Consider the following 17,598-nt stretch of genomic DNA (forward strand, 5'->3'; position numbering starts at 1 on the left):
GCTTTTATTCACTTAATAATAAGATAACAAAATCTTTGAATATTTGTCTCTTTTCTATTGATTAAAAGAGTTCGATCCAAATCGGAACGGAGACTGCATCCGATCCCGACAATGCGAAGTGAAACAGCGTGGCAGAACAGTAATATTACGGGAATACGAATGCCAGTCTCTGAACGCGGTTGCAGTTCTTAAATGATCGCAAGACTACACTCTGCAGACCCACCGCACTCTCATACTCTGTGTGGCAGCGGAGAGTTCCAGACTCGCCCCTGCCGTCTATCTTCCCACTTCTCCTCGGCGTTGCCTGAAGCTGGAGAGGCTAAAAGCCACCAAGAACTACGTTCTTCTTCCAATTTTTTCCGTCTTCCCTGGCTCTCTTGTTCTGCGGCATGAAGGAAGCCGCAAAGCCTCCGCAGAGTTCGGCCGTTGTCTCAGATTTGAAGGCACTCTTCTGTCCTTTCAGGACTCGGAGGACCAAGGTCTTCCTATACGGATCCGCCTTCGCCTTTGTGGCCTTCAGTGCTTACTTAGCTTTCTGCCCACCGGAAAAGACCTCGCCTTGGGTCAACAGCCTCTTCAGTTCGGCCAACGTCTCCACCGCTCCCTACAGATCTCAAATATCCTCCCTTGTCTCCTACATCTTCCCCATTTCCTCTCCTCCGCCGTCGCTGGAAAATGCGGCGCCTTCGCCGGATAATATGCCGGCCGACGGCGGTGGGACCCAGAAAGGCGGGATCTTGGGGGGTAATGCGACGAGTGCAGCAGGTGGAGTTTCCGGCAGTAACAAGACGGTCGAGGGCGTGGGGGTGAAGAAAGGTGGGGGATTGGCGGCGAAGAACCAGACGGCAAGTGAAATTGGGTTGCCGAAAAGTGGTGTTGCGGAGAAAAATCGCACGGCCAGTGGAAGCGGGTTGCAGGGAGGTGGAGATTCCATGAAGAACCACACGATAGAGGGAGGAAACGCGATTTCGACCAGTGATCAAGGAAAGGATGGAGTTGGTTCTGCGAAAGCCACAACCTTGACGACGAAGAATCAGACTACATCCGGAGTTGGTCCTCCAAAATCTGGAGATTCGCCATCGAAGAATCAGACTAAGGTCGAAGACGGTTCTAAGAAAGATGCAATCTTGGCAGCGAAAAACCTGACAGTAACTGGAGCTCCTCTAAAGAATAATGAGACTGCAACTGGAGTAGGCTCTTTGAAAAATGGGCATTTACCAGTGAAGAATCAGACGGGAAAAGGGGTTGCTTCGAAAGCAAATCCAGTCCCCCCAAATGGTAAGGAATCAGGTACTAATGCTCCTAAAAATGGAGCTGCAGCAAATAACCAATCCAGCAGTGCGCTTCCCTCAGTTACAAAGAGTACCGGAGCTACTCCAAAGAAGGATAAGGAAGGGGCTTCAGGTTTATCAGATTCGCTCGTGAAAATAAATGGTTCGTCAGTACCAACTTCTGGTGGTGATGGAAGGAAACAGGTGGATTGGATCAATGCTATGAAAGGTTGTGATATTTTTCAAGGAAGGTGGGTGAAAGATGATTCGTACCCACTCTATCCTGAGGGGTCCTGCCCTCACATCGATGAACCTTTTGATTGTTATCACAATGGCAGGCCTGATCGGGCTTACCAGAAGCTCCGCTGGCTGCCTAATGGCTGCAGCATTCCAAGGTGAGAAATATTAGAAATTTTTGATGTGCTTGATTCCTGTGTGTCAACTGACTTGAATGTTTTGCTCATATCTGTGTTAGATTGAATGCAACTGATATGTTGGAGAGATTGAGAGGAAAACGGCTGGTGTTTGTTGGTGACTCACTGAATAGAAACATGTGGGAGTCTTTAGTTTGTATTCTGAGAAACTCTATTGAGGATCAAAGGAAGGTCTTTGAGGCCTCTGGCAGGCATGAATTCAGAACAGAGGGCTCTTATTCTTTTGTGTTTGAGGTTCTTCTCCGTTCCTAGTCTATTTTCCTGTTGCTTTCATGATCTTCTCAGTGATTGAAATATTATCTGTTTAGGACTTCAATTGTTCCGTGGAGTTCTTCCGCTCTCCGTTCCTTGTTCAGGAATGGGAGACGCCCGGAAGCAATGGAAACAAAAAGGAGACACTTAGGCTTGACATAATTGAGAGATCATCGGCCAAGTACAAGGATGCAGATGTTCTTGTCTTTAACACAGGGCACTGGTGGACACATGAGAAGACCTCAAAAGGGTAACCAAGAGTGTCTCACAATCAAACCTTGTATTATTTGCATGGTTTCCTGATACGATATTTCCAAACAGGAAAGACTACTATCAAGAAGGCAACCATATTTACAGTGACTTGAATGTCGTCAATGCATTTCACAAAGCTCTCAACACTTGGGCCAAATGGGTGGATGCCAATGTAAACTCCAAGAATTCCCTAGTTTTCTTCAGAGGCTATTCTGTCACCCATTTCAGGTACTTCATGAACCTCATTGCCTCGGTTACAGGGTTTAGCATCAAATGCTTCGGTAGCTAAAATTTGAGTCTGTTTAATTGTTTAGCGGTGGCCGATGGAATTCTGGTGGGCAATGCGACAAGGAGACGGAACCCATCAAGAATGAGAAATATCTTTCATCCTATCCATGGAAGATGACTGTTCTGGAATCAGTAATTAAGGGAATGAAAACCCCTGTTGGTTATCTAAATATTACGACAATGACTGACTACAGGAAGGATGCCCACCCTTCCATATACCGTAAGCAGAATTTGACGGAGGAGGAGAGGAGATCGCCTGAGAGATATCAGGATTGCAGTCATTGGTGCTTGCCTGGGGTGCCTGATTCTTGGAATGAGCTACTATACGCGCAGCTAATCGTCAAACAGCATCAGCTGCTGTAACAAAAATTGAACAAGCATGAGAATAATACAGTGGAGTTGTATGTTAATTTCCTATGAGGTAATAAGTAAACTTGAGTGATCAAAATGAAGATTTACTTACGGAGCATTAAATACATGTTTCTGGAGAAGAAGTGTTAGATATAATTAGTTTATGCAACAAGAGAGGGAAAACGTATTAGTGAGTTTTTCCCCATGTTCATGTCTACACAATTCTTTTGTTGGCTGCTTTAGATTTGTACACTGTCCATCCTGCGTTGATTTTTAGAAAAAGAATTGCATGTCCATGACAAAAGTGGTGTTTTATTTGACACTTCTCTTCTCACTCCCTTTTATGATGATGTGGCCATTCAGGTTGCTGGCAATCTTGAAATGGAACACAAATTATTTTACCATCTTTTCTTTCAAAAAAAAATTATTTTACCTTTTGTTGAGCTTATTCTTCTCAGTTTGATTGTGATAGAAGGGTTTCTCTTAATCATTTATCTTTGGTTTTTTTTACTCTCGCCTATAAATATATAGGCGATGTTTATGTCTAGTTCTTATTTAGTGAGTTCTTCCCGATGTTTATGTCTACTTGTTGGCTGCTTCAGGGTCCATCCTGTGTTGATTTTGAGAAAAAGAATTGCATATCCATGACAAAAGTGGTGTTTTATTTGACTCTTCTCTTTTCACTTCCTTTTATGATGATGAGACCATTTAGGTTGCTGGCACTCTTGAAACACAAATTATTTTACCATCTTTTCTTCGAAAAAGAACAAATGTTTTACTTTGTTTACTATCTTCTGTTCTCGTTTATAAACAAATAGGATCTTCTAGTGACTACGATACATGATCTATTTTTCTCCTTATTTTTCTCCTTTCAAATTTTATTGTATCATTTATAGTGGTCGTATTAAAGAAAAGAAAAGAAAGCGAGTCTATCTTTTTTTTGTTATTGCATTCTATGGATTGAATTATAAAGTGCATTTACGATTCAAATAAAGATATTTTGAATAATATCGAAAGATACATATCCTAATCTTGATCTATTGATATTTGATTTGAGATTCTAACATTAAATTTATTTTGAATAATAGTATGATTATGATTTTATATTTACAATTGGTATTAGAGTTAAATATTTCAAAATAAAAATTAACTTAGATAGTAAAAATATTAAATCTATTTTGTATGTGATTTGTTCTTTTCATTATAAAAGGTGTTACTATTCTAATCATATGAAGCTTACCTCATATAATCTGTTTGTTTTGATGCAACTCAATCAAGTCTGCACTTCTATCTTTTTGCTTACTTGCCGGTAATATAAGATTCCTTATATATACAGAGAAGTTGTGAACGAAAAAACATTGTTTTACCGTCAATGGCCTATTGTTTGAGATGGTGTAGTATACTGACACGGACTTAGCTGGATTTGCCTAAGTCGTGCGGCACCCTCGCGCGTCCGTCCGCAAAGGTCAGCCTCCCCGAAGCCTCCCATTGTCCCTTAGGACCACCAAAAGAGAGAACGGGTTAGAGAGAACGCCTCCAACGGGATCCACAAGCAAACATCTCCGAAAAACACTTCATAGACAATGCAAATTACAAACAGACTTTACAAGCTCTGAACAGTGGCACAACAAAGGGTAAAATGGTCCATTACAGACCGAAAAGCTCTCGCACGTGTCCACATGACACAACCTTTATTTACAAGCCTAAAGAGGCCACCAACCCAACTAAAATGGGACTTATAAGCCTTCGGCTGCCCCTTTACATTCTGTACAAGGCATGAACATGCCAAACGACATGGACAGATATAAGCATTACATCAAACACCTTGTTTAGAAGTTTGTCCGTGACATTCTCCCCCACTTATCCCATCGACGTCCTCGTCGAAGCCTTTGTGAACACTGCAACTCTTCGCCTTTGCTGAGTCTTTAATCTTCTGCTCGAGCTGCAATGCGCCTCCTGGTTCCCAGCTTCTCTCCGCTGCTGTTTCTGAGTAGTCGAACCTTTGATCCGCCATGCTGCTTCAACTCGCCAATGACTCTGACTCTGGTGTGGGGTTGGCCGAGTTGTATTGATCCTCGTTGATTCCTGCGGATCCACCAAATGAAGGAAAAGACCATTCTTACTGCGCCAGTTTCTCAAAATTTCCACATGCTGCTTGAACTGGGTGGATGCTTGTTGGAGCTTTAACGAGCATCGCCTCACAAACTTCTGAAGTTTTGGGTCCTTCCTCCACAAAATCTGCTCATTGACTCTTCTTTCAGTTAGTTGTCACATCCAAGTAGGTTCGCATCACTTCCGCTTTCGATTGGCATTTCGTTGGGAAATGAAGCGGACAATCTACTCTCAGTAGCACTCATCACCGTTGGTGAGGATTTGACAACTATTATCTTCCATTATCTTCGAAGGGTCTTTGAACTTGTGCAGAGCTCCTCTACTGGATAGATAAGAGAACTGGGGTACTCGGTTTCGCCCATTCTCTTAAGAGTTGAGAAGGCAAAGGTTACTTGACTTCGCCCGCCTCCTCGAGGTTGTACTTCATGCATCGAGCTGGTTACTGGCCTTCGCCTGCTCTTTGCTCACACTTCTGAAGCACTTGAAGTGTTTGCACTCCTTGCGTTGAGTTAGCTACTGTGATTCACCTTCTCAATGCCATTGAACTTCTGGAATGCAGGAAGTTTTCACCCCAACTTGGAGTAATTCTCTGATAGATGAGGTCGCCTCTGGGATTGTACCGTCTTCTCCATCAACCCTGCCGCCTACTCCACTGAGTAGCAAAGGTACAGCACCACGTACTGCCTGCTTCGTTCCTTGGTCGTGCACTCTTGCATGACCCGAAGTCCTTCACTTACGGCTATCTTGATGAGAAACTTGTTGACACCGGTCTTACGAAGTTTCTTGGCCTCTGCCCTTCAGCCTTGTCTCGGTACTTCGAGATTGCCTCTGCATGCTCCACCTCCTCGGCCCCTTTCACGACCAAGCGCTCTCCCTCCGTGAGAGCAAGGGATCAATGACTTTGACGGAAGTCCCGCCTCTGCGGTACCATGGCGCTGCCATGCCCATGGCCCTACTATCCGTCGCCTCGCATCTACATCCCTTTTCTTCACAATCAGTAGATATGCCTTCGTGACACTCCTCTGAGTCCACCTCCATTCTCACTGATTGCTTGATTTTGGGTAGCTAAGTCCCTCTGGACTTGTCGTCGCTTCCTCGCCCCTTTCGACCTCCTGCTTCAACACATCTGTGTTCTCCAAGCAGTCTGTTTGGTCGATGGAAAGACAGACTGCAACTCCCATGCATGGCCTCTGCCATCACATTGTAGGGTTTGCACCGATTCTGTTCTCCTTAGCTTCCTTGGTAGCAACGTTCGCTTACTCGACCTTGTCCTCTGACCTGTCGGGCTCCCTTAAGCGAATATGAGCTCTGGAGCAGTCCAACTCTCCAGCTGCTTCGATCATACCTCTGCATGATCAAGTCCCTCTCATGGGACTCACTGGTACTTGCATTCGAACTTTTCCCTTGGTGGAACCCAGCCCCCATATGCTGATGACCAAGGTTTTCATCCGATGCAAAATTCGGTGCACGCCCGGAAGACCCGCCTCTGCGGTACCATGGCCTTCACTCCTTGAATCCATAGCCCTTCTTGCCGTCGTGTTGTTCACCAAAGCGGAGCTCCCAGTAGCTCCCGATCATACCTCTATATGATCTAGTCCCTCCCGGGACTATGTCGTGTGTGTCGCATTGCCACGAACTGTTCCACCACGATCCGCTGCACCATGTCGCCTCCTGGTGACATCTCCATTGCATTCTGATCCTTGTGGAATAAACTCGAATTGTGAACCCTCCATGTGTGGCCTCTGCCAATACATCGCAGGGTCTCCTCCACCTTCGATTTTGTTCGCTCCTTTGGCAATCGACCTTCATCCACCCACTCTTGGGTCACACTTAGATGAAGCACCACTCTAGGACAGTCTGTCGCCTAGTAGCTCCCGAAGTCCCCCGACTTCGCTGCAATTAGTGCACCATTGTCTGGATCCTGGGCCTCTGCCCCAACCAACACAATCTCCGCTGCGCACCGCTTCCCTCATGGCAACTTGAATGGCAACACTGTGGCATATTCTTCAAGAGTACTCGCCTCCGCGTCCTCTTGCCCCGTGCTAAGGCCTTCTGAACCCAACTTCGCCTTCGCAAATTGAGTCGCCTTAGTTCCTCCATCAAATGCTCCTCCGAGATAAGGTGCATGTGCCCCGAAGCTCCCTTCGTCTTTGGCACCATGCAAGATGAGTCCGCTCTGTCAGAATGAAGGACCTATGGAACAGCATGATTCTACTCCTGTCTCTGCAAGAGTTCATGTCCTTGACCTCTGTCTAGGGAAAGCACTGTGCCTCTGCTCCATGTTCCAACTTCTATGCTGGCTCCCTTCATGCGGCTTGGGTACTTCGCCAAGTTACACCCAAGTTGCTCCGCTCCTCGTTTTTTGCATTGAGTCGATGGTGGCCCTCGTGCCCACCATTCCACGGGTCAGCCCTCCCTTGAGTCCGATCTCCATATCGACTCCAAGTGTGCCTCCATTTGAGTTGCTTTGGATTGCTCCCCCACTTAATCTCGCAATGCATCCACCAATGCATTCTCTCAAGCGAGATCATGCGACGACTTCTCGCCGCTTGCTCAGTCCATCAAGCTTCGTGGAGTTGTTGTTTGTTGAGGTACTCCTCCTCAACATGTGCAGTCCGTCGCATATGATTCTCCCACTGGAGAGCCGGTACTTATCCCTCCTGGATAACTATCCCATTTGAGCAATATCTCTCTTCATTTCGGAGACCACCATCCCCTTGGACTACTCCGATCTGCTGAACAAACTGTGCATTGTTCTGCCTCCTGCAAACGCACTTGCTAGATTGCACCTCCCCGTCAATACAACCCCCACTGCGCCCCTCAAGGCCTAGCAACATGCTGAACTCATTGCACACTTCAGCCTCCTACGGACGTATCCTTCACATGCCGAAGAGAAAGTTTCAATGCTCCATGGCGCCGAGTCTCGGTCCCCTTGGGATGGCCACGAACATTCCGTCGTCCGCATACAAGCCCATGCATGAGTACCAAATTCTTCGAGTTAGCAATTCCCCTCACCTCTGTGAGCTTTGCATAACTCTTTTGGTCGTTGCGCAACTCATTCCACCTTGCATGGTCTCATTCTTGCCAAGCGCCTCGCTTGCCTAGAGCACCATCAAGTATAGTTGTCAACGTTGAGCCGTAGCTCAAACTCAGCCATCCCAACCTTTGTGCGCTCCGCATTCTTCCAAGCTTGCCTGTTCTCGTGGTGCCTCTTGCGTGAAGGGTTGGCCATTCCTCTGAATGCCAATGTTAGATGCCCGCTCCTCTGAGCGACTCTTTTCCCTATATCTCCATGCCCGTTTTCCCTCAAACGGTCGCGCGTTGCTGACTGCCCTCAACGCAGCCCCGCTAGGTCCCCCACGTTTGCATGTCAAGTGTTTCTATGAGTGCTTGTCCCGCTCTGATACCATATGACACGGACTTAGCTGGATTTGCCTAAGTCGTGCGGCACCCTCGCGCGTCCGTCCGCAAAGGTCAGCCTCCCCGAAGCCTCCCATTGTCCCTTAGGACCACCAAAAGAGAGAACGGGTTAGAGAGAACGCCTCCAACGGGATCCACAAGCAAACATCTCCGAAAAACACTTCATAGACAATGCAAATTACAAACAGACTTTACAAGCTCTGAACAGTGGCACAACAAAGGGTAAAATGGTCCATTACAGACCGAAAAGCTCTCGCACGTGTCCACATGACACAACCTTTATTTACAAGCCTAAAGAGGCCACCAACCCAACTAAAATGGGACTTATAAGCCTTCGGCTGCCCCTTTACATTCTGTACAAGGCATGAACATGCCAAACGACACGGACAGATATAAGCATTACATCAAACACCTTGTTTAGAAGTTTGTCCGTGACAATACGGCGATAGTCTACTGTAGTTGTCGGCCTTGTTAAGAGTTGCTATTGTGTGGCGGCTATTCGCAGTGATGTAGTGAAAGTGTGGCAGCCTTATTGAGGGCGATGGTTGTAGGCCCTACGATGGATAGTGGCTACGATGGGCAACGATAGTTGCGATGGATAACGATAGAGGAATGACAACACTATGGAGGGTGGCAGCCCACCTTAATTATCAGCCTTGCCATCTATAGTGACTGCACATGTAGCAATGGCGCTACGTGTGGTAGCACAAGAGGGCAGTAACCTTACCATCTTTAGATCTATTTGTCCTTAGTTACCGTGTATCTATAATATATTTGTTCTTAAAAGATACAACATCGATAAGTTGGAATCGAGGATGGAGCGGTGCAAGTTTGTGGGATACCCCAAGGAAACTTGTGGGTATTATTTCTATCATCCCGATGACCAAAATGTCTTTGTAGCCAAGAAAGCGGAGTTCCTTGAGAAAGAACATATTCTTGACAGAGACAATGAGAGTGTGATAGAGTTGAGCGAGGTTGGAGAATCTAGCTCAAGCATCACTCCACAGCCTAAGTCAGTTCAGGTACCTAGCACATAAGTTCCGATTTTATGTAGGTCCGGTAGAGTATCTCATTCTCTTGAAAGACATGTGAGACATATTAGAGAAGAGGATATTGAGAATATTGATCCTTAGACTTATGAGGAGGCTATTATGAGTATAGACTCCGGGAAGTGACAAGAAGTCATAAATTTTTAGATAGATTTCATGTACTCCAATAAGGTTTGAAATCTAGTTGATGCACCCGAGGGTATTGTACCCATCGATTGCAAGTGAATCTTCAAGCAAGACTAGTGACTAAAGGGTATCATCAAAGATAATGTGTTGACTATGACGAAACCTTCTCACCCGTAGCTATGCTAAAATTCATCCGAATTCTATTGACTATTGTAGCACACTATGGTTATAAGATCTGACAGATGGATGTGAAAACAACGTTCCTTAATAGCAACCTCGAGGAGGAGGCGTATATAATACAGCCTAAGAGATTCGTATCCAAGGACTATCCAAATAAGATGTATAAGTTACTTAGGTCCATTTATCGACTGAAGCAAACTTCTCAAAGTTGGAATATAAGATTTAATGAGGCGATCGGATCTTATAACTTCGTTAAGAACGAAGATGAGTCTTGTGTGTATAGGAAGGTAAGTGGGAGTGCTATCACCTTCTTGGTGTTATATGTGGATGACATCCTAATCATTGGAAATGATGTATAAATGTTATCCACAGTAAAATCTTGATTATCTAAACACTTCTCCATGAAGGACTTAGAGGAATCATCTTATATCTTGGGGATTCAGATCTATAGAGATAGATCCAAGAGGATGCTTGGCTTGTCCCAATCCAGGTACATAGACACCATTATCAAAAGGTTTGGCATGGAAAATCGAAAAGATGTCTTATACCGATGAGACATGGGATATCGCTTTCTAGGAGTATGTCTCCAAAGACTTCTAAAGAAAGGGCGAACATAGATAGGATACCTTATACCTTAGCGATAGAGTCTATTATGTATGCCATGTTATATACCAGGTCTGATATAGCGCATGCTCTGAGTGTCACGAGCAGGTATCAAGCAGATCCAAGCTTGGAGCATTAGAAAGCAGCAAAGTATATCCTTAAGTACTTGTGAAGGACTAAGGATCTTTTATTGGTATATGTAGGTAGTAGCCTTAAGGACGAAGGCTACACGGACTCAAGTTTCCAGTTCAATGTCGATGATAGTAAGTCGAATTCGGAGTATATGTATATCTCGAATGAAGGAGCAGTATGCTGGAAGAGATTCAAGCAAGATACTACTGCTGACTTAACCACAAACGCGAAGTACATTGCTACGGTAGAGACAGTAAAGGAGAGAGTTTAGCTGAAGAAGTTCATCATAGATCTAGGAGTTGTGTTAGGCAGCAAGGAGTTGATTCCCTTATATTGCGATAACAACGGGGCGATTATTTAAGTGAATGAACCCAAGTCTTATCCGAAGTCTAAGCACATTCTGAGGAGGTTTCATCTAATTAGAGAGATCGTGACCCGATGAGATGTAGTAGTGGAAAGAGTTTCATCCGAAGATAATAGCGCAGATCTACTAACAAAGTCATTATGTTATATTGTCTTTGAGCATTAGAGGAGTTTGATGGGGATCAGACACATAAGTGATTGACTTTAGATCAAGTGGGAGATTACTAGTCATATGTGCCCTACAAGCCGATCATGTGAGTGATGACACGTGTAACATGATATACACTCTTTTTATTTATTATATTTTAATATCTTATCATTTTATATTACATGTTGCATGAATATATTGTGATATCCATGGATCTGTGTGATGATAATTAAATCATGATGAGATCACAATAATAAGACTGATTCGTCTTTAAACATAGATCCTAAATAATCCTGGTCATAGGTTACTTGAGAGGGACATCGAGATAATCAGATAGATTGGTGTACTGTATACTCATACATATGATAGAGGCGATTGGTCTTATAGCTGCTCATGTGGGAACACTAGGGATACAATGCAGGTGATCATTGGATAAACTGATTGATTCGCTTATGAAATACTGGATGGTTAATGATACCTAATTATCAGACAGCAGTTCCATTACATAGTGGTGTACCTAGTCTTTAGACTTTAGACACTAAGGATGTCTTGTATGAGTACTCCACTCTTTGATACCAGACTTATAGGTTTGGAAGTTCTAAATCTAGCACAGTTGGTCATCGAGAGCGGTAGCCAACCTTACGAGAATATTCAGTGTCGATATAGGATCATCCACTCTCGGTGTCATGAGAGGAATATCTCATGTATTCTTACTCAAATAAATCCCTAGCCAGGGTCATTTGGATTGAGAGAGAAAGAGTTCTCTAGGAGAACCCGATTAGAGCAAGACTCGTGTAGAAACAATATGGGTATGATAGCACCATGCTTGATATACGGTCTCAGGGATATTAGATGGATGAGGGACTATATGTACATGGTAACTAAGGACAGTCATATATAATGGATTAGATTCCTTTGTATCGTTTGGAGACTATGACAAAGTGGCTTAGTACGTCTGCAATCGATGAGTCGAGTGAATTATTATAGAGATAATAATTCACTAAGCCAGAAAGAGTTCTAACAGGTATGACTCACGGCCAGCTCGATATTAGGACTAGAGATTTGAGGAGCGTCGTCGCAACTCTGCTGTTCTTCCGCTGCGTATATGATGTCATCCCTAGATTTCCCTACAACTATGTCATAGTCTTTAAACGATACAAGGGAATCCAATCCTTTTGACCTATATATCCTCAGTTATAGTATATCTATAGTCGCTCATCTATCTAATATCTCAAAGATCGTATATTGGGTATGGTGTTGTCAAACTCATATAATTTCTACTCAAGTCTCGCTCTAATCGAATTTTACAAGAGAACTCTTTCTCTCTCAATTTGAATAACCTTGACCAAAGATTTGTCCGAGCAAGAACATATGGGATATTTGTCTTATGACACTAAGAGCGGATGATTCTTTATCGACACTCAATAACCCTCGTAAGATTGGCTGCCACTCTCAATGACCAATTGTGCTAGATCTGGAACATCCAGCTCTATAAGTTTGATATCAAAGAGTGGGGTACTCATATAGGATATCGTTGGTGTCTCAAGTCTAAGGACTAGATACACCATTGGGATGACGTAATCATTGTTTGATAACGATGCATCATTAACCATCCAACATTCTGTAAGCGAATTAATTAGTGAACTCATTCTCCAATGAGCACCTGCGTAGTATCCCTAGTGTCCCCACATGACTAGCTATGAGACCAACCGCCTCCAACATATGGACGAGGTTACAACACACTAGTATATCGAGTTATCTCGATGTCCCTCTTGAGTGACCTATGACCGAGATTATTTAGTGTCTATGTTTAAAGGTGAATCGGTCTCATTATAGTTATCTCATCACGATCTGATTCTAATTGCACAGATCCACAAACATTACAATATATATAGTATACAAGATAAAATGATAAAATATCAAATAACATAATAAACAAAAAGAATATATATAATGTCACACATGTCATCACTCACGTGATTGGCTTATAGGGCATATATATGATTAGCACTAGGCTACTACGTCATAGTCCTCAAATGGTATAGGGGGATATAAGCCATTGGACCTGCCTACCCTTAGTTACCGTGTATCTATAGTCCCTCATCTATATAATATTCCAGAGATCATATACCGGGCATGGCGCTATCAGGCCTATATGAAATCTATCCGAGTCTCATTCTAATTGGATTCTCCCAGAGAACTCATTCTCTCTCAATCCGAATCTCATGATTATCAGATTCATCATGATTTAATCGACCCTGACTAGGGATTTGCTTGAGTGAGAGTACATGGAATATTCGATACCGAGAGTGGATGATCCTCTATTGACACTTAATTATCTTTGTAAGGTTGGCTACCACTCTTGATGACCGACTATGTTAGATCTGGAACCTTCAAACCTATAAGTCTGGTATTAAAAAGCGAAGTACTTATATAGGGCATATTTGGTGTCTTAAGTCTAAGGACCACACGCACAACGAAGACTATAAAATAATTATTTGATATCAAGGTATCATTAACCAACCAGCATTCTGTAAGCAGATCATTCAGTGAACTCATTCTCTAATGAGCACATGCACTATGTCCTTAGTATCCCTACACAAGTAGCTATAAGACCAACTGCCTTCATCATATGAATGGGTATATAATAAGTACATTGGTTTGTCTAGTTATCTCGGTATCCCTCTCGAGTAACCTATGATTGAAGATATTTAGGGTCTGTGTTTATAAATGAATTAGTCTCATTATTATGATCTTATCTTGATCAAATTCTCATTGCACAAATACAAGAACATCATAATATATTCATCATCCAATATAAAGTAAAAAATATAATAATAATAATAATAAATAATAAATTATGTAACATGTTACACGTGTCATCACTTCACTTATATGATTAGCTTGCATGGCACCTGTAACTATAAAAAATGTCACTAACTTATTTAGTTTTTCCTATGTCATGCAACACCCTGTAGCCTATCTATATATTATATAAATCATGAATAAAATTAAAAGGCACATACATATATAAATTCTATATTAAAACGATAGTATGAGTTTGCATTGCTAGGATATTGATCGTTGGACCGAGGGGTAGCTGGCCACGGAGAGGACGTCGTTGTATGGAGGTTATGTGGCAACGACGGCTGGTAGGTTGCGTCGTGTGACTATGGTGGTTGTGCACGATAACGTGTGGCAACGGGCGACAGCACTGCAGCGTTGCCAAACAATGTTGGAGATTGGCCACCAGTGAAGAGCGTGTGGTCGCAGTAGCTGTAGTCAGACCGATGGGAAACTATGCACAGCAAAGGAGGTTGCACAACCATGTGTGCGATGAGAAAGATTAAAGAAGGGTTGTACAAGTGATTTTGACCTATTTGAAAGGTTGTACAAGGGATTTTGACCAATCTTGTGCCCTAATTTTGATCGAATCCAGATTTTGACCTTGAACAACCCTAATTTTATTTGATTGGATTGATTGGACTGGTTGTTGGGCCTAATTTGGATCGTCTAATTTTGGACTGCTTAATTCATTGTGCCTCAATTTAGACTGTTCAATTAAATAAGATTGATTTGGACCTTTTATATAATTAAAATATAAATTATGAATTTTTCATATGACATATTAGTAAATTTTTTGATTGTGATGCTTAAATTTTAATTATTGTTCTTGGATATTTATTTAGTTTTTCACAAACATATATTTAAAATTATAAAATAATATTTATTTTTTAATAAAAGTATGATTTATGTTTTATCATGATTATAATCATCATGTGAGTTATCTTTTATTTTGATTAATATTTAATCATTATTATAATTATTATTTTATTATTAAACTATTTATGTATAAATTTGATTAATAAAAAATTAGTAAATATTATTTATAACTTATACCCCTAAGTTTTATCTAATTAGTAATTGCCAAAGTAGTCTAGGATGTAAGGCTTATGGGTGTGAATTACCAAACACACTGTATCATTTATAAGATGTTCTAAATTATATTTATATTATTATATTAGCCTTATCACCACTAAATTGACTTGAACAAATTATTTATAAAATTATATTAAAAATTAATCCTAAATAATATTAAAATAATAATATTCATAATGACTCACAATTTAAATATTTAGATAATCCTAAAATTTACTTTGAATAATTATGTAATATAGTAAAATGATACTATTTTAGATATCCTTATAATTTTTTATATTATTCTTCTCTATATAATTATGAGTGAATACCGAATGTTTCACTTAAAGGTGAAATATGGACGAGATGAATAGTTCATCGTGTTTTGACAACTCAAAGTATTAATGTCATTTTATATTTTATAATAGTACTTCCTTTGATACATTCTTATGCTTAGTGTCCTTGTACTCTTAACTTACCGATACTTATTAAAAAACTCGCATACTTGAACGATAATAGTATTATAGAATAAATTAATAAAATAAATATTTAAAAAAAGATATAATAAGCTTAGTTGAATGTTTATAATAATGATAATTGTAAATAACATCAAGACTTAATTATCACTTATAACTAATGCACAAGAATATTTTAGGGCTATTAAAAATAGGTTTAAATGTGCTGACAAGTTATTGATTGATATAGTAACGAAAGAACTTACTATGTAGGACACTTGAGAGATTCAAGATCATATAATTAATATGACTTTTAAGACCGTGAAACTTAAACCATTATGTATAAGTGTGGATAAGTTTTTCTTTCTTCATATAGTTCATTCTTAATTCTTTCCTCCTTAATTTAGCCCATTTAAGATTAACTACAATATAAATAAAGATAAATAAAACTTGAATGAGCTAATTAGTATATATATGGGAAGAATTAAGGTTAAGATAAAAAAGATCTCATAATATTTTGACTATTATTCAATGAGCCAATAACAGGAAAATAAGGTTAAAGTATCATCTACCAAACAAATTTATTAAGTCTAAAAATGCTAAGCAGATTACTGAAAATAAAATATTCATAATAAAGTACTTCATTTGTGATAAGAAAGAATATATTAAAAATGTCTGCATTAAACGCTTGGTTCGAAAAGAAAAGTATAAATTAACTTTTATATGTTTCAAATCAAACATTATAGAGATTTCTCTGATATTTGATAGATTAATTCTAGTACTTCAACTCATGTTACCAATAATATAAAGAGATTTTTTTCAATCTGGAAAGCAAAAGAACATAGAAGATATATCGTTATAGAAAATCATTTCAAAGCAAAAATGACAATAGTGAGAACTTATTGTCTATACCTAGAGACTAGTCATCTAATGGATCTTGTAGACATATTATATTATTACTATTTTAAAAAAAATTATTTTTCTATTTAGAATTGATGAGTTAAGATATTATTTTTTTATGATGATAAACTTAGTATATTTTATGATTCAATAAAAGTTGATTCTAGAATTTTATATGATGGTTTGTATAGAATTAATTTAAATCTTGAATTTGAAAAGATATTGGTAACCCTATAATCAAATGTTGAATTAAAATATAATTTTAATAATAAAATTTTGTCCATCTTTTAGCATAGATATTTTAGGTATATCTTCAAAGAAAGAATTGAAATACTAATAAAGAATAATATTTGAAAGATTTAGATTTTAGTGATTTTGATATTTGTATAAATTATATTAAAGAAAAAAATGAAGCATATAAAGAAAAATATCATAAGAAATAAAGAACTCCTTAAGATTATTTATACTGATATATATATATCACTTCATATTTTATATTTTAATAGAAAGATATCTCATCACATTTATAAATGATCTATCAAAATATGACTATTATATTTAATACATGAAAAGTATTAAATTATTAATATTATATATAAATAAAATCGAGAGATAATTAAATAAAAAGTTAAAATTACTAGATTTGACAATAGTGGTAAATTTTATTATAGTTATGATGAGTAAGGTTGTTCCATCAAATCTATTTAAGTTAGAGATCGGTAGGAAATCAATTTTGAGGCATCTACATATCTAAGGTTGTCCTAAAAAGATAAGAGTCTTCGATCCACATGAAAAGAAATTAGATTAAAAAATTATTTTTAGATATTTTATTAGTTATCTAAAAAAATCATAGAGATATATATTTAATTATCCTAATTATAGTATGCGAATAATAGAATTTGATAATATAAGATTTTTAAAAAAATGACACAATTAGTATGAGTGAAAATTCTCGAAAAATTAATTTTGATATTAAGGAGAAGAAAGTTGATACTTCTTTATCATTTCCTATTTTAGATATTAGCTTGTTGGACGTATTAGCTTGTTTTAAAATTCATGATCATATGTAAAATATTTATCAAAAATTTTAAAATTCATTTAATTAAAATTATTTTTAAATAATTTTTTATTTATTTTAATTTTAAATTCTTTTATATCTTATCAATTAATGGATTAAGTAAGAGAATATTAGATTGTGTGGCTTTATTTAGTTTGATAAGATATATTCTAGTTCTGATTAGATTTTAATTATAATCATTAATTAATAGAAAGGAAGTTGGCTTATGATAGTAGTCAGGAGATGACATAAATGGAAGAAACTCTCATAATCACTTATCTTAAACC

General features: G+C 39.4%; 1 protein-coding gene across 1 annotated transcript; it reads left to right on the plus strand.

Moving 5' to 3' along the window:
- Positions 1 to 206: 206 nt before the first annotated feature.
- LOC135648651 (protein trichome birefringence-like) lies at positions 207 to 3,053 on the plus strand. The gene is made up of 5 exons (XM_065166528.1): positions 207 to 1,666; positions 1,747 to 1,939; positions 2,014 to 2,207; positions 2,279 to 2,437; positions 2,524 to 3,053. Exons 1-5 carry the CDS (start codon positions 390 to 392, stop codon positions 2,858 to 2,860), a joined length of 2,160 nt encoding a protein of 719 aa, XP_065022600.1. The 5' UTR covers positions 207 to 389; the 3' UTR covers positions 2,861 to 3,053.
- Positions 3,054 to 17,598: the final 14,545 nt, after the last annotated feature.

The sequence above is a fragment of the Musa acuminata genome, chromosome BXJ3-9, assembly GCF_036884655.1.
Source record: "Musa acuminata AAA Group cultivar baxijiao chromosome BXJ3-9, Cavendish_Baxijiao_AAA, whole genome shotgun sequence".
Taxonomy (NCBI): Eukaryota; Viridiplantae; Streptophyta; class Magnoliopsida; order Zingiberales; family Musaceae; genus Musa; species Musa acuminata.

Excerpts from the sequence above, each read along its gene's own strand:
- LOC135648651 (XM_065166528.1), top strand. The coding sequence starts at position 390 with ATGAAGGAAGCCGCAAAGCCTCCGCAGAGTTCGGCCGTTGTCTCAGAT. Across the intron at positions 2,208-2,278 it reads CATGAGAAGACCTCAAAAGG|GAAAGACTACTATCAAGAAG; the intron begins GTAACCAAGAGT and ends ATTTCCAAACAG. Across the intron at positions 2,438-2,523 it reads TATTCTGTCACCCATTTCAG|CGGTGGCCGATGGAATTCTG; the intron begins GTACTTCATGAA and ends TTAATTGTTTAG.